At 38.5% G+C, this 25,995-nt stretch overlaps 1 protein-coding gene across 4 annotated transcripts; it reads right to left on the bottom strand.

The window, feature by feature from the left end:
* POFUT2 (protein O-fucosyltransferase 2) lies at positions 1-25,990 on the bottom strand. 4 transcript variants are annotated; one of them, XM_007432159.4, is made up of 9 exons: positions 25,826-25,990; positions 23,594-23,844; positions 22,874-23,018; positions 21,182-21,289; positions 19,975-20,044; positions 18,446-18,571; positions 16,013-16,193; positions 7,339-7,462; positions 1-4,192 (listed from the first exon to the last, which is right to left on the bottom strand). In XM_007432159.4, exons 1-9 carry the CDS (start codon positions 25,969-25,971, stop codon positions 4,039-4,041), a joined length of 1,305 nt encoding a protein of 434 aa, XP_007432221.1. In that variant the 5' UTR covers positions 25,972-25,990; the 3' UTR covers positions 1-4,038. The 4 variants fall into 4 exon arrangements, with proteins under 4 accessions (XP_007432221.1, XP_007432222.1, XP_087989297.1 ...); XM_007432160.4 differs by having other exon boundaries at positions 19,975-20,041; XM_088133171.1 differs by lacking the exon at positions 18,446-18,571.
* Positions 25,991-25,995: the final 5 nt, after the last annotated feature.

Here is a 25,995-nt window from a genome sequence, read left to right as displayed (position 1 = left end):
TTTGATAATCTAGTTTAATGATGGCAACATTAGAAGCAAAGTGACATCTGATGGAATAATTGACAGAAAATGTACTTTATAACTTGTTCTGAGATTGAGCAACATTTCAGTAACATCTCCCATTTCTTTGTAGAATTCTAAGATCACAACTGAAGGATTGTGCTGGATCAGACCAAAGGCTTAACTAGTTTGGTGTGATGATTAAAGTGGTGGATTAGAAACTGGGAGACCGTGAGTTTAGTCCTCTCTTAGGCATGAAAGATTGGCTGACTTTGATCCAGGCACTCACTCTCAGCTCAACCCACCCACAGGATTGTTCTTCTGTAGACAAGAGGATGCAGGAGCGTTATGTATATTGCCCTGAGTTGTACAAATAAAGGTGGAATATAAATCTAATAAATCTGCCTCCCTTAGTGGCCAACCAGATGCCTCTTAAAAGTGCAACAGCACTTTCCCAATTCTGTGTATCAGCAGTTGATACTGAGAGATATGATGTAGCAATGTTCACATAACACAGCAGATTGCTTTTCCTGAACCATGGTTTCCTGCATTTATCTAATTGTCTGAGTTCACATAACACATTAAGCCAGGATAAAATAAGGGTTAATAATGCATGGTTCATCATATGAAGGGATCTAACCATTGTCTTAGCATCTTGTGTGAATTAAGCTATAGTACACTTAACAAGACCTGCTTGGATATAAATAAATATAGTTAGGGTTTGTTATGTTGACCCAACATCAGAGGTACAATCTAATCAGCCTTTAGTATGCAATACTGTGAATCCATCCTGTTTCTGATAATGAAATAGTTCTGTAGTTTATGTATTACCATACCTATTTCAGAGACTACCATCAATTTAAAACAAGCTTCTTCAAGAGGAAATGATATGAGGGGAAGAGATAACTGGACAGGGGAAAAAAGGAAAGGTGAGAGAAACATTGTCAATATTGTTAAGTTCAGAAGGTAACCAGCCTCTCCTAAGCAAAGGCACACACACTTTTCAGGAGGGATGTCTACAACTGTTAGTATCCCCTATTCAGAGCGACTTATTATCAGCTATAAGACATGAGTATAAAGAACCATCCCTGTGTAGTGAATATGGAATGACATGCTTGCTTTCTCATTTGAATCTCTCACTATTCAGCTTAATTGGATGATTCCTGGGAGTTTTATGATCAGTTTGGAGCTGTTAGCAGAGCACTGAGCAGCAGCAGATAATATTAGACACTAAGCAAAGTAAGGTAAAGGCAACACTTATGCCGATTGTAGAGATAGTTCTCTACCCAGAGGACTGCTGGAAGATGCCAACTTTGTTATTGAGAAAGAGTGCTACAGAAAACATGTAGACAATCAACATGCTAGCATCAGATAAATATCACCAGAGAATGTGGAAAACCTGAGAAGAGGGAATGAGCCATGTCTTGTGAATATGCAATCAGCAGATGTAGGCTGTATCTTTAGCAGAAATGTCCTGCATAGAGCTCTGAAGAAGGGAAGAATCTGTATACGGGAGAGAAACCACACATATTTTCTTGTAGAGCCTCTCATTTTGAGGAGCAGATCTAGTGAAGAACTGTGCATTGTCATTGTAGAAATCAAATGAGCCAACTTCAGTCTGATGGCATTCTAATTGTTCCATGTGTAACCATGATTGGGAAGCTACAATTACAAAAAGCTATTTAAAACCAGCCTCTGCAGCTATAGTTTGAGAAAGAGGGCCAATCTTTTTAATGCCATTTTCCAACCCTTCTTCACTTGAATGTTAACCTTGTATTTCTACATTTTTGTACATATCAGCTATCCAGAAAGTAACTTTGTTAAAAGTTAACTAGATTTGTTTCAAATCATAAATTGGTCCCATCTCCAAATGTTGCTAACTTTTGATACTGATGCCAGAAAACGAAAATAGTTCTTTAGCTGTATATATGGGAAATGGGGATGAAAATACTACAAAGTGTAAATTGAATATTCACTACGAATTTAGTTGAATGAAATCTTAATTCTATACAGACTGTTTGCCTATAATATTCAGAAAGGCAAACTTATTTTATTGGAGACTATATTGCATTGAAAAGAAATTAAAACATAAGTGAACACCCTGGCTTATCTTTAAATGGTCCATATAACGCACATCACCCTCAATCTCTCTTTCTGCCCCCTTTTTCTAATTGAGCTAATTTGAAAGATCAGATTGATTTACTCTTTCAAAGTCATATCTGCCTAGCTGAATAAATCAACTTGAAATTATAGAACCAAAGAAGGGGGGGGGGAAGCAAAAGTGTTAGTTCCATGAATTTCAGAGTTGTTCCCACTCAGGGCTGAATAGGAGCATCTACGTTTTTCCTGTAACTCAATTTTCATGGGGGTAGAACACAAACACTCGGTGTGTTATTTCAAGAACAGAACTGAGATAAAATACAGCAGATGCAGAGTTTCATAACTAGGAAGCCTCTATTTTACTATCTGGCAAGTGTTCATTTATGGCACATTTTAACTATGAGTTCTGAAGAGGACAAGAAAAAATAGTTTGCAGGTAGACCAGAGAATTGTTAAGAGACTGCTTGCTTATTGCTTTTAAGGAAGATCCCAGGACATGTTCGATACTGACAAGTACCTGATAAAGACAATTACCTGCTATTGTAACATTTCAGCTAGAAGATACAAGAGATAAACAGTGACCAAAGGATAAATAACTTCAAGAAAAGTATGAGGGTGAGAGAAAGATAACTATTCTACTCCAATAGTAGAGAATATGCGTCACTCAGAATTGAACTGTTGGGTTCTTGGTGTTCTCTGAGCTTGGTTGTTTTCCTGCAGACATTTCCTGCACTGATGTTACCTTGCCTGATAATGAAATGTCTGCAGGAAAACAATCAAGCTTAGAGAACACACCAAAAACTCAAAAGATAAAACTGTTCTTATCCCTACAACAGATACAAAAAAAACCAAAAACAAAAATCCACATAAGGAATGTCCATAAACTCATTTTGCTTTCACTCTAGCACGACAGCTGAACTGTTATATCTTGCCAATTTTTTCTTTTTGTGCTAAATTACAAAGAATGCCAAGATTACTGGAAAGTGGATGCAGATAACTGCATTTTGCAGTTGTTGCAGATATGGAAAGACATGACCTTATTTTTATAGTCAACACCGGCTAAGGAGCCTACCTTACACAGAAATGTTGCTATCTTTTTATACGAAGATGAAACAACTCTGTTAATCATAAGCAACTGGCAAGTGTACATTTGGTTTTCTGAGACAACTCTGGATAACAAGGAATAGCTTAGTAAATTAACTAGAAGCAAAAGAAAGATGACATAAACGAGAGAGAACAATTTAGGCCATTTAAAATTTCTCATACAAACAACTTGACTATGACATACAATTTAGCCACATACATGTACTTTCTTCCCAGTTCACAAATAAAATGGAATTGTAAGTTCTTACACACTTTATTCAATTACGGTTATATCTTAGATCTTTTGTTTTTGTGAATTTAGTTCCAGCAAAACATTTTAGAAACAAGTTAATTGCAGCAGAAAATATTATCTGATCAGATTTTAAATAGGAGACATCTATGTGACTTCTCAGAAGAGTCAACAGTTAAAACTAGAAATGTATGAATCTTTGAAGTGTGTTTTGTTCTGATCAAAACCATGACTGAAGTGACCTTTTCCAGGCTGTTTTGCAAAGGGTTGAGGGGTCTGTAGTTCAAACGGTTCAGCTCAGCCAAGCTGAGGGCCTTCAATGGTCACTTCTGCTGGACCTTCTGTTGAAGCAAAGTAGTGGGTTAAAGTGAACTGGTCTACCGTGATGGTTTGATTAGAGGCCAGTTGAACACTTTGCTTTTTTTGAATTACAACCATAATACTGACCGCTGTAATTGTTTAAGAAATAAGCTACTGTACTACCATTCACTTGCATTTAACACCAGAAACAATGGAACAAAAGGACAGATGTTTAAAACCAATTTCTTTCCACAAAAATAATTTCTTTGGTGAGGCATCAGCTGCAGTTCCACAGACTGAATATATTAATATTCAATTTTCCAGTGAGTTGGCTGTTCACAGGTTTTCTCATCATCTCCACAAAATCTGTTGTAAGTTGTTTTGGGGTCAAAACCCAGAATTTCTCTTTCCTCATGAATGCGGAAAGAAAATGTTGAGACTGAGGTTCCTATAAAATATCTGTGAAGAGAAAATATAAGTGGATAAAGAAACAGATTCCAAAATGCAGGTATGCTAGGCAAAATCCATTAGAGAAATTTCTGTGATCCATTAATGCCATGGAGATAATAGAAGGTTGCACTAGTCTTGCTAAATCAAACACAAGCATACATTTATTGGATTCATCCCCACATCCATCAACACAAGATAATAAAATAACCATAGTAAAAAAAGAAAATAAAGCAAACAGATCAATCCTAACATACGACACTACAACCGAGGATATCAATTCCTATCTCAAATGCTCTCTGAAAAATCTTCATTTTGAATAGCCTGTGGAAAACTGATAGTGTAGGGACAGACTCAGTCTCTGTGGGGAAGGCTACTCCAAAATACAGGTTCGCCAGCAGAAAAAGAGCACCTCCAAGCCTTGACCCCCTCACTTTGTGGATATGGGGGGCTGCCAGCAGGTTCTCTTGGGACATGTGTTGGGGAGGAGTGAGAGTGATTGTAGAAGATGGCCATGTGCTTTAAAATTTAAAAGCAACACTTCAATTTGCACTTAGAAGCCACTAAGAACCCAATACAGGCCTAGAGTACAGGGGCTATGTTCTCATGCTGGTATGTGTCAGCTAGCACCCAGGCCACCCTTTTCAGGACCAAGTGAAGCTTTTGGATAGGCCTCAAATGCATATCAAATGCATTTGGTTGTGAACTGCCCAGAGTTCCTCCTTGTGGGGAGTTGGGCAGTGATATAAATTTGATTTATAAATGAAATAAAATAAATATCCGCAGACAAGACTGTTGGGGCATGGGTTGTTGTCATGAAGTCCTTGCACTCTGGGTAGGGCTACAACTGGCCCATCAGCCAAAGCTGTCCCACTTCAGGTTGCAATCACACACATTCAAACACTATGTGCTATGGAGATTAGCACTTTACTTCAAGGCTGAAGAGATAAACAGCAAACAAGAATGTAAACAAAACAGGAGCTTGCCTGAAGAGTTTGTTTTTAATAGGAGTGTGCAGAAGAAGAGTCCAAATCCAATCCAGGGATCTGAGAGCCAGGTCAGGGTTGTCAGCCAGCCCAAAGGTCAGAGGTTCAAGGTTTCTTAAATGAACTGAATCCACACATGAGCATCACGCAAGAGCCAGCGATTAGACATTGTTTCCAGCAAAGGGAGGATGTGCCAGAACTGCTTCTTAAATCAGGCTGCAGCCAGCTGTCACTAATTAAGAGTCTTACTCCCTTGCTTGGCAAGAAGCCTCATAGACCTATGTTGCTCAGCTCTTCACTCTATTCGCCGGGTGCGGGGAGGCCTAATATCATCTGACTGCTCCAGCTGTTCAGGTGGTGCCTGTATTTGATCAGCCTCATGTGATTCTTGGCTTAGTGTCTCCTGAGGCTGACATTCCACAGGTTCAGCTGGAGCAGCTTCTTCAGATTCTGAATCTGAATCTCAGTCCTGAGCCTGAGTCATGAGAAAAGCTGGGCAAAGGTTCTTCTGGTCACAGCCTCCTATTTAGCAGCAGCCATGTGCCTAAGAAGATCTCCAAGTTATAGACCTGCTCTTTCAGAGACAGTGCCACCTTGTCAACAGTGTAGGCATCAGAGAACCCCAATGAACAAACATCAACTCCATCTTGCTTGAGTTCAATTTCAGGCTGTTTTGTCCCATCCAGACACCCACAGCTTCCAGACACTGGGTCAAGACAATGACAGCCTCTCCTGTATGGCCCAGGGTAGTGCTGCACAATTGGGTATACCTTACTGATGATACCCTACGCTACACCAACAAATATCCTCCACCAGTAGCTTCATGTAAATGTAAAAGAGCAGGGGAGAAAAGCCTGAACCTTGCAGTACTCTATAAGGGAGTAAACATTTGGTACTCCTCCACCATCACCAGCTGGAACTGCCCACTGATGAAGGAGCAGACTCAATGCAGCATTGTGTCTCCTATGACCAATCCCTATAGATGACCAAGGATATGATGATCAATAGGATTGATGGCCTGAGAGGTTTGCAAAGATTACTCCCACCTAGGTCTTTACACAAGCCATCTTCAGGAATGACCTAACCTGTCTCTGTTTATGCCCAGGTCTGAACCCTGGGTAGAAAGGGTCTGGATATATAGCTGAGAGACAGAGCATATATTCAGCATATAGAAGTTCCCAGAAATAGCTTCTGATATCTCTGTAACTCTAGAGAGACATTGCTGGTCAGAAATGGCAGTAAAGCATAAGTTTTTTTTAAAATTCATCTTACGCATAGCTAATAATCTGTTTACTCACTAATTAATATGTCTTCTTAAAAAACAAATACAATTCCCACATGAAAGCTATTTGGTTCAAATAAATACACACTCAAGTCAGTCTCATCTATGTATTTTCTTGGCAACAAGAACCTGTCTTCTAGGATGTTTTTTCCCCCCCCATTTCTCAGCCTGTTCTACATGCCTGGGATTTCTTGGTGTTCTCCTATCCAAGTACTAATCAGGCCCGCCTTGCCATTTAAACAGTGAAATCATACAATAAAACTATTCGGGTGAAATGACTCCCATATTTTATAACTTTCATAACTTCTATATACTTTCATAATTTAGTATTACTTTTATGAACTGTACGTTCATAAAAAGCATAACCTTTTCATAATACTTCAAACATTCAGACAATAAAACAGTTTTTAAATGTTATTTCATCTGCTCCTCTGAAAACGTATGGAATCCAATTAGTTCCAAAACAAACCCTCACCTAAATAATTTATCAGAAATTTATCAGAAACAGGGAAGTCCAAATAATTTAGCAGGATTGTAAGCAGGAATTTGGCTGATTGCTCTAATTAAATGAGGTGATCAAAATGACCCTATCAACTAAATTAAATAAATGCTATGGTAAATTGAATTTGCATGGTGCCCCATTTATTCACCTGGTATAAAAATGATCTCCCAGTGGAGTTCTAGGTAAAATTTTTCTATACAAGAAATGTATAATTTTATTTCTGCCAATTATAAATCAATTATTAATTATCTGGTATTGTAGAATTACATGTTTGTATGCAACCTATTCGAATAGAAACTAATCTACCTACCTACCCACCCACAATGGGGAAAGAGAAAAAGACTGTGTGTGTGTGTATGAGAGAGAGGAGAGAGAGAGAGAGAGTTACCTGGCATGGGCACATATCCATTGGTCAATAATTGCTATTCCTCCATCTTTGTAGAGTTCCACTTCCTTCCAAGTAGGTTCAAATCTCACCATCTCTGGAAGAAGTGCTTTTAATTCTTCAACCTCTGGAAAAATACACTCAATCAACATTCAAGTGGCAAATCTCATCTTACCCTATCTTATATTACAACAAAATAATCCTTTTTGCTTATTTAAGAATTTTAATAAAAGGAAAAAGAAGCAGCAAAGCTCTATTACTATTTTTCTCTTTTTGCTTTCTTCATTGCATAATGTATACTTGTTCTTTTTCTTTTCTTTCTTTTAAAATGCTTTTTAAAAATTATATTCCCAAAATCTGGAACCTTTCAATCAATGATATGGATATATCAAAGTTGGAGTATTGCAAAAAACCTGACCATGTACTCATGGAAGAATATTTGTATCCCAGACTCTAAATGTTGTCTTAATGGAATTTGTGAACACTCAGCTTTTTGAATTAGCTTTGTACCGAAAGAGAGGCAAGATATGATTATATGGTATATGATTCAATATGGTCTTAGTTTCATTCACTGTTTAAGTTTCATTCATTGCTCACATTGCTGAAAAAAATAAGTGTTACATAATTGTAATATCCTATATCTACCTGCATCTGTATCTAAAATTCAAAAGGAATCTGGTAGCACCTTTTCTGGCCAACATGCTGCATTAAAAGGTTTAAGCTTTCATGAACTCACTTCATCAGTTGCACAGTGGCTAAACTGATGTAGGATTATATTGGGATGAGGTGGAGGGGGGGAAGGAAGAGGAAGACAGGTTGATTTATGCACATACAGGCTATCTGTGAGACAGATTGCAAGCACCATATCAATCAAATATTGCAATGTGTCAAAAACTCATTGATTTTGTTGAGACTTTCTGAGATAGCCTGGAACCTTTTGATATGAGTTCAGTAATATCTCACTCAATTACAAACTCACACACTCACTGACTTACATTGACACCAACTATGACAAACATAAAGAAGGGGGCCAGAACCAGTCCACAGACTCATTTGCACTGTTGACAAGGCGGGGAAGCAAATGCAGATGGACTCTTTCCTAATTCATGATCTGAATATCTACATAACTTTTACACAGAATAGGTAGGAGAGCAGGGCGTGTTTGCTCATGGCGGAAACTGTAGCTGATAATATTCATATCTCTGAGTGACATTAAAACAAAAATAGACAATCTCAGTCAGGTTGTGGAAGAAAGTAATCCAGACCTGTAATAGGGAAAAGGAAGGATGTAATAATTCAAACACAAGTATTTCAAGAATTTTACAACTTTCACAGGTGGCACTTCAAATAGAGATGAACCAGCTGAATGAAGAGAGGTGGTTGCACCGAAAAGTGATTGTATTGTCACTGCATAATACTAAACATGCCATTTAGATTTGTATCTCAAAATCTGGACTCTATTTAGTTCCTTTCTAGTCATCCCTACACAAGGAGAATTTTACTTACATTTCAATGCTCCTCTTTGCCATTTAAATTGATAAAGATGAGGTATCTCTCACACAGTTTTTCCATAACAGAGTCTTTCATGACAGTGAACCTTGGTGTCTTTCCACTTAAATAAAACCAAACAGGACTGGGTAGAATGTGAGTAACCATCAGGTGTCCATGGAAATTAATATTTTTCTTCCCAGAAAGTGGCTTTCTGAGCACCCCCAAGAGCTAAAACAATGGCTGGAACAAGCACAAAATCAAGGACAGCCACTAGCATCATATTTCCTCCCTGTTAACTGTGGACGTAAACACTACAAATAAAGCCAACGTCCCCCTGCCATTACAGACTGACCTAAGTACACATAAGGCCAATACAGCAACTGAGTCTCCTTTTTGCCTTTAGCCTATGTCGTGATTGGAGGTGATTTTAATGCTAGGTTAGTACCAGACGATAATACTTACATGCCTTACACCATTTCCTGCTTACCTGACCTGGGGAACAAGGGGTCAGGAAAACTTGCACATTCTTCTAAACATCAGAAGCCCAATATTGCAAGACTGCCTGTCACAGATGGTCTATTGGCTTAATTAGCACATCTCAAAGGGCTCTCTTCCAAATGATCATCCAGAGGAACACACTGGGCAGGGAATGAGTTTCATCAACTATATAATTGTGTCTGGAAACCTCTTTCAGTTTATCAATTTATTTGGGGTCTCCACATACTTTGATAGAGATCACCTCTTCCCAACCATTTACTTTATATCTCCCTCTTTATTTCTGCAAATGAAAAAAATGTATCATTCCAATCTATATTCTGCTGGGAGAATCTGCTGGGTTAAATGGTATACACATTTAGACAGGGCTGCCACAAAACCTCTTGTAGAGAATTTGCAATGAAATACTTTCAACAGAATCGGTGAATTCATTTAAGCTGGAGTATGAAAAACTTCTTTCTGAACTTCAGCGATTCATGACTGCACAGGACTCTGACCATTATAAAAGGCAGGACTTATCCTTTAGGCCTCACTCTCTACCCTCTCTACCATAGAAAATGTAGGCTAGCAAAGACACTTCTTACTGCTAAGATATATCGATCCAGTCAAGAATCTTTTCCCAGCCAAGTTCTCTTAAGACAAAAGGCCATGTATAAACAATTCCTGCAGTGAAAAAGGGAAGCCATAAAAGCAGCACGGCTCCAGTTCTTCCAAGCTGTTAGGATTAAGAACTCTGCCTAATTTTGGTGCTTAGTATCTGACTGTTTGACTGAAGTCTTGTTCTTGTTATGTAATTTTATTCTTCAGGAAACATGGGGAAGACATTTCAAGAACTTAGACAGCAAGGCTGATGCTATTGCCATTTATCCAGTGATCTGACAGACCTACTTGCATTGGCTGATTCTGCCAAAACTCTGGATTTGATTGGCCAGCTGAAACTGGGGATGGCACCTGGATGTGACCTGATTCCACTGGATATGATAAAGAGAAACATGGACTGATGGCCCTTTGGATTAGGAGCCCTGCTTATAATTGTTGACCAGATTGAATGAATCCCTATGGACTGGAATGTTACAATTATAGTGCCTATCTACAAGAAAAGCAATAGAGAAGATCCTTCAAATTATAGGCCAATAAGCTTGCTCAGCTCCATGAGCAAGCTTTATGTCACACACCTGCAATGGAAGCTTCAAGACTGGCTGGAGCAGGAAAAGCTCTTGGCAGAAGAGCATGCTGATTTCAGAAAGAGTCAATTGGCTACTGACCAATGTATAGTCTTGCAACGCTTGGTGGAAAAATACTCCTCTCAATCTGTAACCTCTCTTTATGCAACTTTTATTGATTTAAATTTTGCTTTTGACTCCATTTCACGTTATATTCTGTGGGAGAAACTGAATGCTTCCTCTATAGATAAGAGGCTTTTATATCAAATCCGTTTATTGCATGAGAACATATCTACATAAATCAGATGTAATCCTCCGGGCCATTTTACCAATTTAATCCCAACTGAATTAAAAGGAGAAAAGAATGAAGCAAGGCTGCATTTCAGCCTTGTTCAATTTGTTCAACTTCTGCATTAATGGCCTAGCTGACCATTTGGACAACTTGAATCACCATCCCCCGCAAGCCAGCCAAGAGATGCATCTGTACCCTTCTTTATGTTGATGATGCTGTGATCCTCTCCAGGACTCCCACTGGCCTTAGGAGAGCACAGAGAGCCCTTGCTCAATATTGCAAAGAGCATCAACTAGAGATAAATTATTCTAAAATCAAAATTATGATGTTTGCCAGAAGGCTAAAAACTATTTCCTGCCACATCAGTAAGCTTCGTATGTGCAAGTCTCATGCTTTAAATACCTGGAAGAGATATTTTATGCCTCAGGCAGTTGAAGGGCACACAAAAGCCATGATGCCTTGAGTGCACAAAAGAGCCCATCAGCTATTTTGAGATTCCACTGAACAGGGTGAGATGGGGTGGGAGTACTGCCTTCCAGCAGCCCTTAAATTATTTCAAGCTAAATCTTGGACCTAGCTCCCTAATGGAGCACAGCTTAGACCATTTTCTAGCTTTGCCTCCCTGCAATGAGTCCAGTCTAAATTCCTCAGGATAGCATTTCAAGTGCCTTGTTTTGTTTCTAGTGCATGCATGCCTTGAATCAGGTACGATGAATGCAGAGGCCAGATTCTGGCTCCTAATTTTTACCTATTGGCTGAAACGTATTTTCTTACCTGAGAGTCTTGCCTGCTTGATACTGTCAGATAAATATAAGTCTTCCTGGATGAGCGCAGTTGAAAGTAAAGTACAGACATACTTTTTTTCCCGCACCAGAGAGAAAACGGGCTATGATCGGACAACATTGCTTATTAAACCGCATTATGGACATGGAGCGCCAAAGTGATATAGGCAGAGCTTCCAAATTGCTGGTGGACCAGTGCATACAGTACCTCCTAAAACCTGCTTCATAACACAAATGGCCTATTTGGGGCACAGAAGAGCTTTACTTTGGTAAGGTGTGGGGCTGTTCCCTTGGTGGTCCTAAAGGGAAGATATAAAAAGCCTCCTATCCAGAATGATTATGCCCCTATAGGGATGGGGAGGTAGAAACAATGGAGCACATATGACTTGCTTATCAATTTAACAGACATATATGAAATATCTACATAACACCATTATTATTAGATTTCCAGGTCACCCAGGCATTTTGATTTAGCTCTCCAGTTGTTAGGAGACATTATATGGCAAAATTTGTTGAGGTAGCATACAAAGCAGAAAGATGTCGGTACCTACAAAATGTTAGCAATAATTGCTTTTCTCCTTAGATTGTCTTTTTTTGGAAATAGTTGCTTTTTATATGCACTTTTTTCCTCCTGGCTTTTTATACTCATTTGCTTTATACTTACTGATACTGATATCAGTACCTGATACCTACCTGTTTTATACACTGTCTAGTATATTTTACACAGGTAAATTTTATAGTGATGTTAGCTTTATCTTACCTTATTCATTGTATTTCTATTTAGACTTGGTTTGTTTGTCATATTTTTATTGTTTTGATTTTTTAAATTATTCTGGCTTTTAATATCTACTGGGGTGATCCTGACTATATTATGACTGGCTTTGGATGCCTGCCCCTTCTATTATTTCTTTACTTTTTCATGCTGATCTTTCACTGTACAGGTAGTCCTTGGGTTACAACCACTCATTCAGCGACCATTCAAAGTTACGATGGTGCTGAACATGGGGGATTTATCACTGATCCGTGAAGTCAGAGCCATTGCAGTGTCCCTGCAGTCACGTCATCGCGATCTGGGCACTTGGCAACCTGCTTGCAATTACAACAATTGCAGCATCCTGCAGTCACGTGATCGCAACCGACGATTTGCAACCTTCCCCGCTAGCTTCCCACAAGCAAAGTCAATGGGGAAGCCGGCAGGAGGCTGCAAATTGCTCCAGCCACTTTTTTGCCTGCCCGCAGAACCCACCCATGCTTTGTAGTGCCTGCCCATGGCAGCCATCTACCCACCCATAGCTCTCACCCACAGGTTTCATCCATTGGCCCACTTGCCTGGGATTCTTGCCTCTTCCCACTTAACAGCCCATGCAGTCCTGGGGTTACGACAGCAACTGGGACTGCTGGGATTGCCGTAGCTAAGCAACCCGGTCCCAATTGCCATTGTAACCCAAGGGCTACCTGTAATAAAGTTCAAGTTCAATAGGGCACAGATAAAACAGCATGTTCCTACTTTCCAGCAAGTGGTATTCAGAGGATGGCTGGTGTGGGTCTTCTGGGCTGTGTGGCCATGTTCTGGAAGTTTTGTTTCCTAACATTTCGCCAGCATCTGTGACCGGCATCTTCAGAGAGCAGGAGCACAGACAGGAGCAGTTCTCTCTGTGCCCAGGATGATGTGACCCTTTTGTGGGTATTTATAGAGATCTGAAGGGGGGGATTGGGGGGGTGGGGGGGTTAGGGTTAGGGGGTATTCAGAGGCATTGTGCTTCTGATACTGGTGGTATAAATAAATAAATACCTATCACAACTGGCATGGGACTGGGTTATTTGAGGGACTGCCTCTCGACAGTTACATCTACCCATCCCATAAGGACTGGCAGGAGAGGCATGTTATGGGTCCTGTCTTCGAAAGAGTGTCACCTGGCGGGACCCAGGAAGAGAGACTTTTCTGCTATGGTGCTCACCTTTTGGAACACTGCTTTCCTGGAACTTAGATTGGCCCTGAGCTTGCCAGCCTTTAGGAAGGCCCTGAAGACATGGCTCTGCCACCATGCTTGGGGGACTGGTTTCTACACTGGCTTTCTTGAGCTTGGTGCAAGGATGGCCTGTGGCCACTGACCATGGTTATTTTTGTTTTTGAAATGGTTTTTGATGTTTTATATGTTTCCATACTGGTTTTTAACTTTTTTATTGGATTGTTGTTTTAACTGTTGTGAGCCGCCCAGAGTCACTTAGGTGAGATGAGTGGCCATACAAATCAAATAAATAAATAAACTAAAGAGCAGCTAGTGCATTACCTACCATGAATTTCTCTATTTCCCTATTAAAAGCTCTCTAGGTGGATAACAATGGATTTCACAGTATTTACTTTTACCTTTCCTAGATATTCTGACATTCAGCTTTCCTAGATGATTCTGGATGCTAGCATTATAAGAGAAGGAGTTAAACTTTTCTCTTTACATGTTACCCACCACATATATAATTTTATATACAACTATTATGCAATGGAAGCCTACCTACGGGTCGTTTTTCTAAGACAAAAAGTTGTAAACATTTGAATCTTTCATTACATGGGAATTGCTCTAAATCATGGTAAGTTCTGTTGTCCATTTCTACACCTTTTCCAGTTTGACAGCATTAGTTTTTGGAGTATACAATAAAAAACGTTAAAAATGGGTTAAATGTTGCAGTGTTAGATCATTGTCCCATCAAATCATTAATTTCTATATAGTTGTGTTTTCAAGGGAAATAAAACTATGATTATCCTCAAGTATTTTGCTGAATTGCAAGGTGGCAACAAGAACAAAATACAAGTAACAGAAACTGTACACTTAATCTGCTGAAGGAGTTGGCATTGTAGTGATAACTGATGAAGAATCAAATGATGAATTCCTTTAGGACTTCCTAGATCACTGTATATCACGACTGCTATAAATTGCATGGTCTAGATCAGTGTTTCTCAACCTTGGCCACTTGAAGATGGGTGGACTTCAACTCCCAGAATTGCTGGCTGAAGTCCACCCATCTTCAAGTGGCCAAGGTTGAGAAACACTGGTCTAGATCATCATGCAGTACTGTGTCTTAGGTCAAAGACCTACACTGCACCCAAAATGCAATTTACACAATCATTTCTTGTATTATCCTCTTTAATGCGAGTAAGGAAGTGAGAATGGAGGTGGCTGTTGCCCACCGAAAGGCAATGACAGAATGTCGGCTGGCGGGGCCCAGGAGGAGAGCCTTCTCTGCCGTGGCCCCCACCCTATGGAATATCCTCCCCCCAGAGGTGAGGCAGGCCCCTACTCTCTCGACCTTCCGGAAAGCAGATAAGACCTGGCTCTGCCAATTTGCATGGGGCAACCAACTCTGGGGGTGGCTAGCACCTTGAAGATGTTCCCATACGTTAACATCTTTTCTATCAGCAGCATCTTGGAAGATATTACTATTTATGTATGTATTTGGTTTTATTGTATTTTATACTATTTTTATTGTATTCTAATTAATATTTATTTGTTGTTTTTATTGTAAAGCGCCCAGAGTTCTTTCTCGTGAGATGGGCGGTATCCAAATTTGAAATATAAAATAAAATAAATAAAAATAAACTTAAATATTCTGTTAGGTATGGTACTCTCCTATGCTCTTGAGGGTGAAAGAGGAGAGTGCAAAAGGTGGCTTGAAACTCAATATTAAAAAAACTAAGATCATGGCATCTGGACCCATCAATTCCTAGCAAATAGAGAAATGGAAGCAGTAACAGACTTTATTTATTTGGGCTCCAAGATCACCGCAGACGGAGACTGCAGCCATGAAATTAAAAGATGCTTACTCCTTGGGAGGAAAGCTATGGCAAACCTAGACAGCATATTAAAAAGCAGAGACATCACCTTGCCGACAAAGATCCGCATAATCAAAGCTATGTTTTTTCCAGTAGCAATGTATGGCTGTGAGAGCTGGAGGAGGTCAAACCAGTCAATCCTAAAGGAAATCAACCCTGACTGCTCATTGGAAGGATTGATACTGAAGCCCAAGCTCAGATACTTTGGCCACCTAATGCAAAGAGAGGACTCCTTGGAAAAGACCCTGATGCTGGGAAAGATTGAAGGCAAAAGGAGAAGGGGACGGCAGAGGATGAGATGGTTAGATAGCATCACCGAAGCAATGAACATGACATTGAGCAAACTCTGGGAGGCACTGAAGGATGGGAAGGCCTGGCGCAATATGGTTCATGGGGTCACAAAGAGTTGGATACAACTTAACGATTGAACAACAACAACAACAACAATATGCTCCTGTGCTTGGACTAAACCTAAAACTTTTCAAATATGTCTTACAAATTGATTTTTTTATTTTGTCCAGCAATGATTTTACCTTTAGCACAGATTCATGTGTATAATGCAAAATGAGCAGGTTCTATTTAGAACAAAATTAAAAATATTTTGCTAATTAGAGAAAAAAATACATACCCTGCACAATGGCATCAGTAGCTACAAAAACCTTCTCCAACTTGTACAACTTCAGGAGGCTGTGGATTTTCTTAACTGCTCCCCGAATGCTGGGCACATCACTTCTGTGACCCCAGATGAAGTCTTTGCGTCTGAGATGAACACCAAGATATGGGCCACCAATGGCTGTGCCCAGTTTTACCTAGCACATAAGAACCAGTACATGCTGAAACTGAAATAAAATGGCATTGATTCAGTAATAATATATCTCCATACATGAACATATTTTCTTTGTTTAAGGATAAATTTGATATATCTAGGAAATGTGCATTTGACAAAGCTTTCAATATTCATAAATTGTCAATATACATACTGGCCTTTGTAAAAAAGTTCTTAACAATAGCTTCAATTAGCTAACTCTATATATTGCTCCCAAGTATGTAAATGTATATATTTAATGGAGAAATACTTTATATAAGTTTTTTTTTCTACATGGAAAACAATTCCATACTTGGAGATAATATGTGCTTAGAGCACATGCATTTACTTTGTTCTATGTATACACAGCAAATATATATTATTTATTATGTAAACCACTTTCAGTTGTGAGAAGTAGGGTATTGTAGAAATATTGGAATCGATCAGTTGCTAGTAGGAAACTGCAAGTGATATTGCTGACCACTCTTCAGCAAAGCACACACTTCCACTGAGTTATATTCTCATCAATTATGTGTGGAAGGGATATGTTCAAATATATACTGTTTTTTCACATATAGAAGTACTGCAGTCTTCAATGGTAACAGGCCTAAATGTATTACCTTTGATAGAATTACTCTTCTCATCTTAACTTAAATATTTTTAAACAGGAATATAATTTTTTAGGCATCCATTGTCAGCATGACTTCCTAGATAAGCCTCGCATCAGATGTTTAAAATGTTATAAAATAGATACAAATAAGTATCTTTAATACATTCTGTTAATGTCACTTTCCTTGTTGCAATTACAACTGCCATAGAACTGATAGCAGTCTGTCTCGCCTATTTCATGATAATATAGTGCTTAAGTAAAATGCCTTTTTTTATAAACAAAGTAAATAAATAATAAAGGACTATCTTTCACAGAGTAGAATTGCTTCTTGAGCTATCCTTCTGACAAGAGCCTCAACATCTAAAGGAAAAGGAATCACATATACTGAACTTCTCAGATTAATTAAAGATTTAGTTGAAATACACATCAGACTTTTGTAAGCCTAGCAATCTATATCCTGTATCAAAAGAAGAAAAGTTTATTTGGCTATCACAGGCAGATGGATTAAAGCCTACACTTACTTAGCCTAGGACAAGAGTGGGAGGAGTGGGCAGCCTTTGATGACTGGGATTAACATTTTTGAGTGGTTGAGGGCCACTTCAGGTAGGGTGATGGTGCTGCATAAGGCTAAGCTTTTCTGTCCCCATTCCTGGGGTAGGGAGGACTATTTTTTTAAACACTATTTTAGAACTTGTGCAATAATTTTGGTATACTTCTCATTTCAAAATGATAGGAAACCATGCCACTAATTTTCGGTCATTATAGTTGGAGGGGCTCTGACAGACTAAAAAAAGGGGGTTGATGGCATGGGTAACCCTGGGTAGCTGAGGTTGCCCTGACTGTTCAGGACATTCAGCTCATTCTACCATTCAATTTCAGTGATACTGCATGTCTGCAATATTTAGGGACAATGTTTTGGTAAGGAAATAACACGTTAGTGTTACTTGAATCACTGCTACTTTTTTCATGAGATATTACTCATTGGGAACACCTTAGCTTCCTCCAGTAATACCTCTGGGGAAAAGATGTCTTACAGCAAATCACAGCTCCATAGGTGAACAGAAAATCAAAGAAGTTATATGATCACCAAAGAAATAAATAAAACCATTGGACTTATTTCCTTTTCATTATTGAAGAAATGAGTAAAGAATATTTGCCCGCTGTGCATGGTGAGTGTCTTGTTGCTTTTAAATTGTGAAGTAGTCAGTTTTCAGCTTGTAGGAGATTTAGGACAGAAATGAGCTATGAGATTAGCCCATGAGCCTCTCCAATCCTCCTTTTTAATTATAATTTCCTGACAGATTTTATTTTGTTATTATTTTTAAATTAAGTTTGACTTAATTATCTGTTTTGAAATGTCTAATCTGTTATATCACTGAAACAGACCTAGGATCCTCCACAGAAATATAAGCAGCACTGACAAAATTTGGAGCAAATAGAAGGGATATTTAGTATCTTCTTCATCCATAACACACAAATCCAGTACTTACTTTCTGTATCATATCTTACATTTTAAGCCATCTGACTTAAGTATAATTTAATTCCTTTATAAAAGTCTAAAATTTCAGTGACCATATGTTCCAAAGATAATGCAGTGAAGGCCCGCAATATTGTCAAAGATCTTTAAATTACTTAAATTACATTACCTTCATTGTTCTCCAATCTTCAGAGTACCATGTTCTGTCCTTCTCATCAGAAGAGTTTAAATATTTGTCTCTAAACATGTCACCCACCACACGGAGGTGTTTGGCAAACACCATACTTCGACGAGTCTGATATAAAAATGTTATTGAGAGCTAGTTTATTTATTTCAGCATAATTACAAAGGTCTCCTAGAATACACAGAATTATGGTAAAAATGAAACTAAAAGAAATAATTGTTTTATCAATAAGGCTGATAAATTGTTAGCCTCAGAGTTGGTAAAGAAAAAAGAACAGTGGTTTCCTATTAAGTTATAGTTCATTACAGCAGCAATTACAAATACTATAAGAACAATTTAAACCAGTGCTTCCCAAATGTTTTCCTTCATTACCCAAAACTGAAGCAAGTGATAGGGGGAAGGAGAGCGTGGTGCATGCGAGTGAGCAAAGAAAGCCCAGGTGGGTGGGGGAGACTTACCTGAGTGACTTGCGACCTTCCCTGTCGGCTTTCCCATTGACTTTGCTTGTGGGAAGCCGGCAGGGAAGGTTTCAAATGGTGATCATGTGACTGCGGAACACTGCAACCGGTCATAAGTGCGAGCTGGTTGCCAAGAGCCCAAATTTTGTTCACATGATCACAGGGGTGCTACAACAACTGGAATTTCGAGGACTGGTCATAAGTCCCTTCCTCCAGCACCATCATAACTTTGTATGGTCACTGAATGAATGGTCGTTAACTTGAGGATTACCTGTATTATAAAAACAATATCACTGAATGATCATTATGTCATTTCAACAAATTACCATTGGTAATTTCATCAATTTTTGTCTTAACAGGAATATTTTGGGAGATTTTCGAATATATTTTAGTACACATGGCAATATTTAAGTCAATTTAAATGTCCCTGTTGTGAATGGTTTTATGTGTTGTTATCCAAAGAAAAACCACTTTTACTCAATTCTGGGTAATTTACCCAGGTTTGGGAAGCACTGATTTAAACAATAAGCTTGCAGTAACACGTTTGGACAAATTAGAATTTTTAACAATTGCTGAAGAAAAAGGATTTCCTTTCAGTGGAAATGCTTCAATTTTTATGGGAATACTTTAAGGAATTCAATTAAAAAAAGCAGAAAAATTCAGGTGTAGTACATTTCTTCTGTTTCATACAACACAAAACCCTAATTCTGACACAGGCAAAAGATCCAATGAAAGCAGAATTCTATAGACATTTTCTTAATTGGATTTTAATTACAACATTTTAGCAGATATCCCCAGACTTCCTGAATCCCTTGAGATGATGAGTACATTTTGAATTGTGAGAATGTGCTATAGACATCAAATCAAATTACTACTACTGGGGTATGGCCAATTATCAAACAGCTGCTAGGACTAATGCATGGCTAATCATAAAATAGCAAGAAAGAAAGAGCTGGATCTCATAAATAAAAATAATGTATTTAATAGATTGCATATTAAAATGACTACTCTGTTACTATCCAGATAATTTAAATAAAATTATTAAGTTATGCTCACATTCCAGTAGTCTTTGCCACCATAATGGTCATGAAGAAGATGTTCAGCTCTGTCTAGCATCACTGACCTACTAAAATGAGAAAAAGTACTGCAAGGTCTTTCAGTAAATTTGAAACATTTAGCACATCTTCTACTAACCAGGTCTGGTCCTGCTTAGCTTTTTAAGATCAACAAAGGCCAGCTACAATAAATATACATTTCAAAACAGATAAATAAATAGGGTTAGGGTTAGGCATACATCCTACATAAAATCAAATTTCTACACTTAAATGAACAGATTCTAAGTGATAGTAACCCAAAACATTTCTATGAACAGAAGTTCTTCTGCTTGTAGAAGGTACTGAGATCCAGTAGAGGCTTCCTACTACTTGTTTCTAGGGAAACAATTTTTTCACTTCCTTCTAATCTTTCAAAAAAAAATTTTTTTTGAAGGAAGGGAAAGCAACCCAGGAACTGTGTGGGAGACTTTGCAAAAATGTTATTTTTGTTTCCCTAATAAGTAGATTAGCAGATCAGAGCTTCATTGGAACCAACCCACTGCAGATTCCAACCAATAAGCATACTCCATACATTGCACTACTACATACTTCAATATAATGAACTTCTTAGGTCAGAAACCCTCCAGATAATACATTTTCAAAACACCCATCACTTTCAGCCAGTATAGCTAACAGTCTGGAATGGCGGGCTTCTGACTTCACACTGATCATAGGCTGTCCATCCTGATTTAGTGTTCTGTACATTGATGTAGATTTTTATTTAGTAGCATTTGAAGTTAAATTTGAAAAATAATTACCCAAAGTCTTTCTGATAAGCATTTTAACTATATGGTAAAGTTTGAACTCAACAGATCTAGAAAAACTATTTCTGAGATTAACTATAATCTAAAGCTCTAACAGTACACTTTTGCCCATTATTACTGGAATCACAAATGGGAGTCTACTGTTGTTGCAGAATATAAAGTGGTGTTATAACCATAAGGAAGATTCACAAATCCAAATGATACTCCCCAGCCCCAATTTCCCATATATACTCCCTTCCCTGACAGAAATTACAAATTGGAATCATAAATACCCTTATAATTAGTAATGTATCTGTGCAAGTTTGATGCAGTGAGGAGGAAATCTTAAGGTTCCCAACTTTCTACTTCTAAGCTAAAATAATATTGCAAACACGTGGAATAAAAAATGAATACAGTCAGTCTTACCTGCTGGATAAATTCAAAAGCAAAGGGGCTACAACAGAGGCAGATCCTTGGACAGATAAACAAACCACCTTAAGGCCCCGAGTTTCTTCATAACCCCAGAACCATCCCCTATGAAAATAAGATGAAACTTTATTCATCTTCTCTATTAACTACTCATGAATACAAGGTAGCACAAATAAATATTGATAATAACTTGATATAACTTCATTTGGTTATATTGTAGTATCAAGTACTACTCTGATATTTTCTTAAAATGAAAAGTTTCAAAATTCTTTAACAATAGATTACAATAAATCAATTGAAGAAAATAGTGAATACTGGTTAAAAACAGAAACAAAGTTTCATTACAAACCAGTTAAAAGAAACATACATGAGCTTTAAGCAAAGATTAAGACAACAAAGAACAAGAAAGTCTAACTTCCCTTTTTTGGAAATTATCATTCATTCTCTGAAAAAAGAGCACAAGTTTGGATCTTCTCTCTGAGGAGAATGTGGCTCCTATTTCCAGGAAACATACTCCATGAATCACATTTCTTTTATATTTCTCTTTATATGTCTTCCCTGTCCATCAATTTGGCTGACCATTTGCAGATATAACTGCTACCTATTTTCCCTTGGATTTATTTTTTTCCCTTTTCTAACTCATTAAGGCAATTAGATGGAGGATGACCAATTGAGTTGGTCACTAATCCCACACTGAGGAAAGATACTATCTAAAGAAAGCTTTTTATTAAAAACAACCAACTTTAAATAATTATCTTTCATTTTGCTTTCTGATCTAATTATGGAAGAAAAACTGTTTTGGCTTCCAAATGGACAAATTGTGCATGTAGAAGGCCAGGTGATGGGAGAAAGAGAAGGCTGCAATTGGTGGAACAAGGATGCTCAGTGGGAGAGGCTATGAGTTGGGCTGGAATTTTATTTTTTCACTTTTTGGAATGAAATGTGGGGTTTATTTTTTTAAGCTGTATTAAGCCTGTTTTTAGGGCTACTACTGGTTTTGTGTGTTTTGTATCTCAAAATAGCTGGAAATTGAGTTTCACAAATAAATTATTATGGTGAAATTAGGAATGCTGTGGGGATCTCAAATACATCTTGGAGATTACACGTAGCCCTGGAACTTCACATTACTGATCCTTGATTTGGACCGTGAATTGCTTAGGGACAGAATTCTTGACAAATTTTAAAAAATCTGTAAATTGCTGCATCCATTGGCTATCAGAAGGGAGTTGTTAGCTAGAGCATATATTTCCTGTACAATGCTGTTTTCATTTATCAGTCAATATAGGATGGTGAGGGCTTACTTTTAACACCCTAAAAGCCTAGAGACTAGGTAATTTATAGACATCTTCCTCACCTTCATCCCTTTCTATGTGCTCTGCTTGTTCTGTTGCTCTGGGCCCTGCTTGCTGGGAGTTCAGCAACTAGTAGTAAGAGTTTCCATCTATGTTGCTATCACCTTGAAATCCCCTTCAAAAGAGGCTGATTTATCCCCATTATTACCTGAGTTTTGACTTTACTTATACTATACTTATCCTAAGAGGCCAATTGTGAAATTTGAAATGTTTTCCTCCCTTTCTCCCAAATACTGCAGAAAATGCTTCCCTCCTTTTATAACCAGAGAACGTGGTTGCAAATAGTTTTTAGCTTGAGACTATATTAATATAACTAATAATATAAACATTAGTATACCTGTAGTATTTATCTTTGTCTGTTGAATACATATGCTGGTCAATGCATGGTCTCTCATCAATCTTCTCCTCCCATGTCCCCTCTTTCCATCCTTCAGCATAGTTTTGCAGGACATAGACCTCATCAATAAAAGGACCACCTGACTCTGAATTCAACATAAATCAGCACATGAGTATAAGTATGTATCTCATTACAGATAATAGATAACAAAGGCCTTGTAGCCAGTAGATATAAAGTAACACCACTGATATTTTACCAGTTCTATCTGATCATTTGTAAATTAGTTATCTTATAGTTTTTGGAATAGAGGGTTGAATAGGGGAATTTGAAATGTAGTCTGTGTATATTTAAGGGGAGAGCCAAATAACTTGGATCAGATCCAAAAGAAAATTGCAAAGCATTTGAAAAGTTAATAAAATTCTATTAACTCTCTCCCTCTCTTTACACACACAAACGTGTAATAACAAGCCTGCAACTACTAAATTCATGAACCTTGCCTGCAATCATTGTGCTTTTCAACAGTGCAAATACGTACCAAAAGTATTTTACATGGGGAATGCATACAATATGATGGTACTAAGAAAATTGAAAGGTATATATTAGAATTTAAATGTTGAAATAGTATCTTAATATAGCTCTTCTATCTTAATGTGTAGAAAAAGCCAGGTGAAACTACATTAAGATTTCATATCATATGGATTATTCTAAAGTGTACGTTACCTGCAAGAAATTGTTCATATTCAATAACATATATGTTTTTATTGAGGCTTGGAACATCGAAAAATTTGGACCAAGGAATTTGGACTTGATGAATTTTAGGAGTTTGCCAATGATAAAGACGTCCCCAAGGAGGCAGAACCAATACCCAAGCTTCAGTTTTCAATAAGGTCTTCAGAAGAGATGCCATTCGAATGTATACATCTCTACGTAGGTTGAAACCTTCAGGTGGATTAACATCATACAAAAGGTACCTAGAAAAAAAAAATTACAAATAAATATGTATCTGTTAAACCATGATTTATAATCATTTCAATTTTAAAGCAGAGAAAAAGCCAGGCAGCAATATTTTTTGGAGGATTCTAAATTCAGACATTTGGAAAAGAATGGTTGAATATGATGACATACTGCTTTGATATTCTATGGTGGCTTCTTTTAATGTAACATCTACTGGATAATATAAAAATAAATCTCTGTTTATGTAAAGACCACTGAGTTTCTTTTTTATGTTTTCATGCTTTCTTTTTCTTAGTGCTAAGAAAGCTCTTAATAAACAGTGTTTGTATATTCTCAGGGGAGGGTTGTCATTGTTTCTTTATCTGGGTGTGCTTTGGTGCAGAGATATTTTATGTTCAGACATGCTAATTAAGTCTATGTCTCCTATTCTTGTCCCATGATTTTTACCAGAAACAATTTTCGTTCATTCAAAATCTCACTCACTATTTGTGACTTTTTACTAATCCTAAGGTTTAAACATTATTGGTGTGGCATTGTTATAGTGGTACGGCATTGCTTACATTTTTTCTATAATCTGTTTTTTTTTTATCATCAAGGCCATACATCATAATTTCATTTTTTTTCTGTTTCAAGCAACAAGGCAATAAAGGGTTTCCAATCAGCATTAAACTTAGACAATGTCTTATCTCTAATTAAAGCTGTCAATTTGGCCATCTGAGCAAGTTCCATCATCTTCCCTGTCCATTCCTCCATTGTGGGTAAAGTCGAAACTTTCCACCTTTGTGCATGTAATAATCTCGCTGCAGTTGTCATATACAAAACCAAAGTTCCATGATTTTTTTTCCAACTGTTTATCAGTCCCAAAACAAAAGTCTCAACCACATATTCTCCCACTGTTCCATTTGTATATTATAACCAAAGTTTTTAGCCCATTTTATCAGTTTTATCCAGCTACTCTACAATATCTTGTCTTTGGGTTTGTACTAGGGATGAGTCCAAGGAATTGCTTGTACTTCCTCTTCCCACCCCCCACCCCTGAAATCCTGCTTCTTCCTGTGACTAAAACTTTACAGCAAAGGAAAGTTCAAAACCACTAGGCATTTCTTCCCTGTCAATAAGCCTGACTTTCTTGAGTATTTAAATCTCTATGGAGTTTTTGATGCTTTCTGAGCTTGGTTGTTTGCTTGCAGACATTTCACTACCCAACCAGGTAATATCATCAGTGCTAATAAGTGTGGGGTTTGCTGCCTGTTTATGTGCAGTAACTTGCCCTGCCAGTTTCAGTGGGGATGTACAAGCTACTGCATATAAACAGTAAATTTACCTAAACCACTTCCTTTAAATATGCATGTCTATTTATATTATATAGGTAAGAATTACTGTGTTAACACTTCTTGGGAGAGTACTTATAGATTAGCTGTTACTGGTACAACACTTCCAATCCAGCTACTGTATTATTTATTATTGGAAGAAGCAATTCTGCAGGTGGGATGAGGAGATGGCAAGCAGGCGAATGTCACCACGTTACTTTAAAACTTCCTCAATATTTTAACAACTTAAAAAACAACCCAAACCAGAAACAACGACCACTTTAGAAGAGGCTGCTAAGTTTTCCCGCATTGGGGAAGTGGCCTGAAACCAGAAAAGAAAGAGGCTGGGCCGGGCAACCGGATGAGAGCCTGAAGAAATTAAAGCCACCGGGCAGGGCAAGAAGCCGCAACCCGGAGCGTTCCAGCCAAGCTCGGGCGCGCTCTCGCATCCCCGCAGCCCGATTCAGGGGTTCTTCCCGAGCGCTCCTCCGGGCTTCTCCGCTGCGAAAGAGGCCCAAGAGGAGGTTCCCCGCGGCTGACCCGAAGGACCCGTCTTGGGCCCCTCAGTGTCAGCCGGAGACTCAGGGTGGCCGAGCCCCCCGGCTCCTCGACCAGACCGTCAAGCGGGGGAAGCGCAGGTCTGCTGCCAACGCGCCCCGCCGGGCCTGGCGCCTGCGCCGCTTCTCACCGTCTGAAAGGCGCCGCCACGGCAGCGGCGGGAAGGGAGGAGGCGCTGTGGCCCGCCTGGAAGGCCTCAAAGGGCGCTTGGGCGGCGGCGAAGGCGAAGAGGATGAAGACGGGAGACAGGCGGGGGAAGCCCCAGCCCTGCGCCATCTGCGGCGTCCGCTAGAGAGAAGG

The sequence above is a fragment of the Python bivittatus genome, unplaced genomic scaffold (assembly GCF_059951505.1).
Source record: "Python bivittatus isolate LINGU-HERP-01145 unplaced genomic scaffold, Pbiv_v1 ctg000020_np1212, whole genome shotgun sequence".
Classification (NCBI taxonomy): domain Eukaryota; kingdom Metazoa; phylum Chordata; class Lepidosauria; order Squamata; family Pythonidae; genus Python; species Python bivittatus.
The sequence above is the reverse complement of the archived record's forward strand: the minus strand, read 5'-3'. Positions and strand labels throughout refer to the sequence as shown.

Bases quoted from the DNA above. Each gene is read 5' to 3' on its own strand.
- POFUT2 (XM_007432159.4), bottom strand. From the start codon at position 25,971: ATGGCGCAGGGCTGGGGCTTCCCCCGCCTGTCTCCCGTCTTCATCCTC. The intron at 16,194-18,445 runs GTAATGTAATTT...CTTATGTGCTAG, and splicing joins AAGATTGGAGAACAATGAAG to GTAAAACTGGGCACAGCCAT. The intron at 7,463-16,012 runs GTATGTATTTTT...GTATTTTTCCAG, and splicing joins TACTGATGCCATTGTGCAGG to AGGTTGAAGAATTAAAAGCA.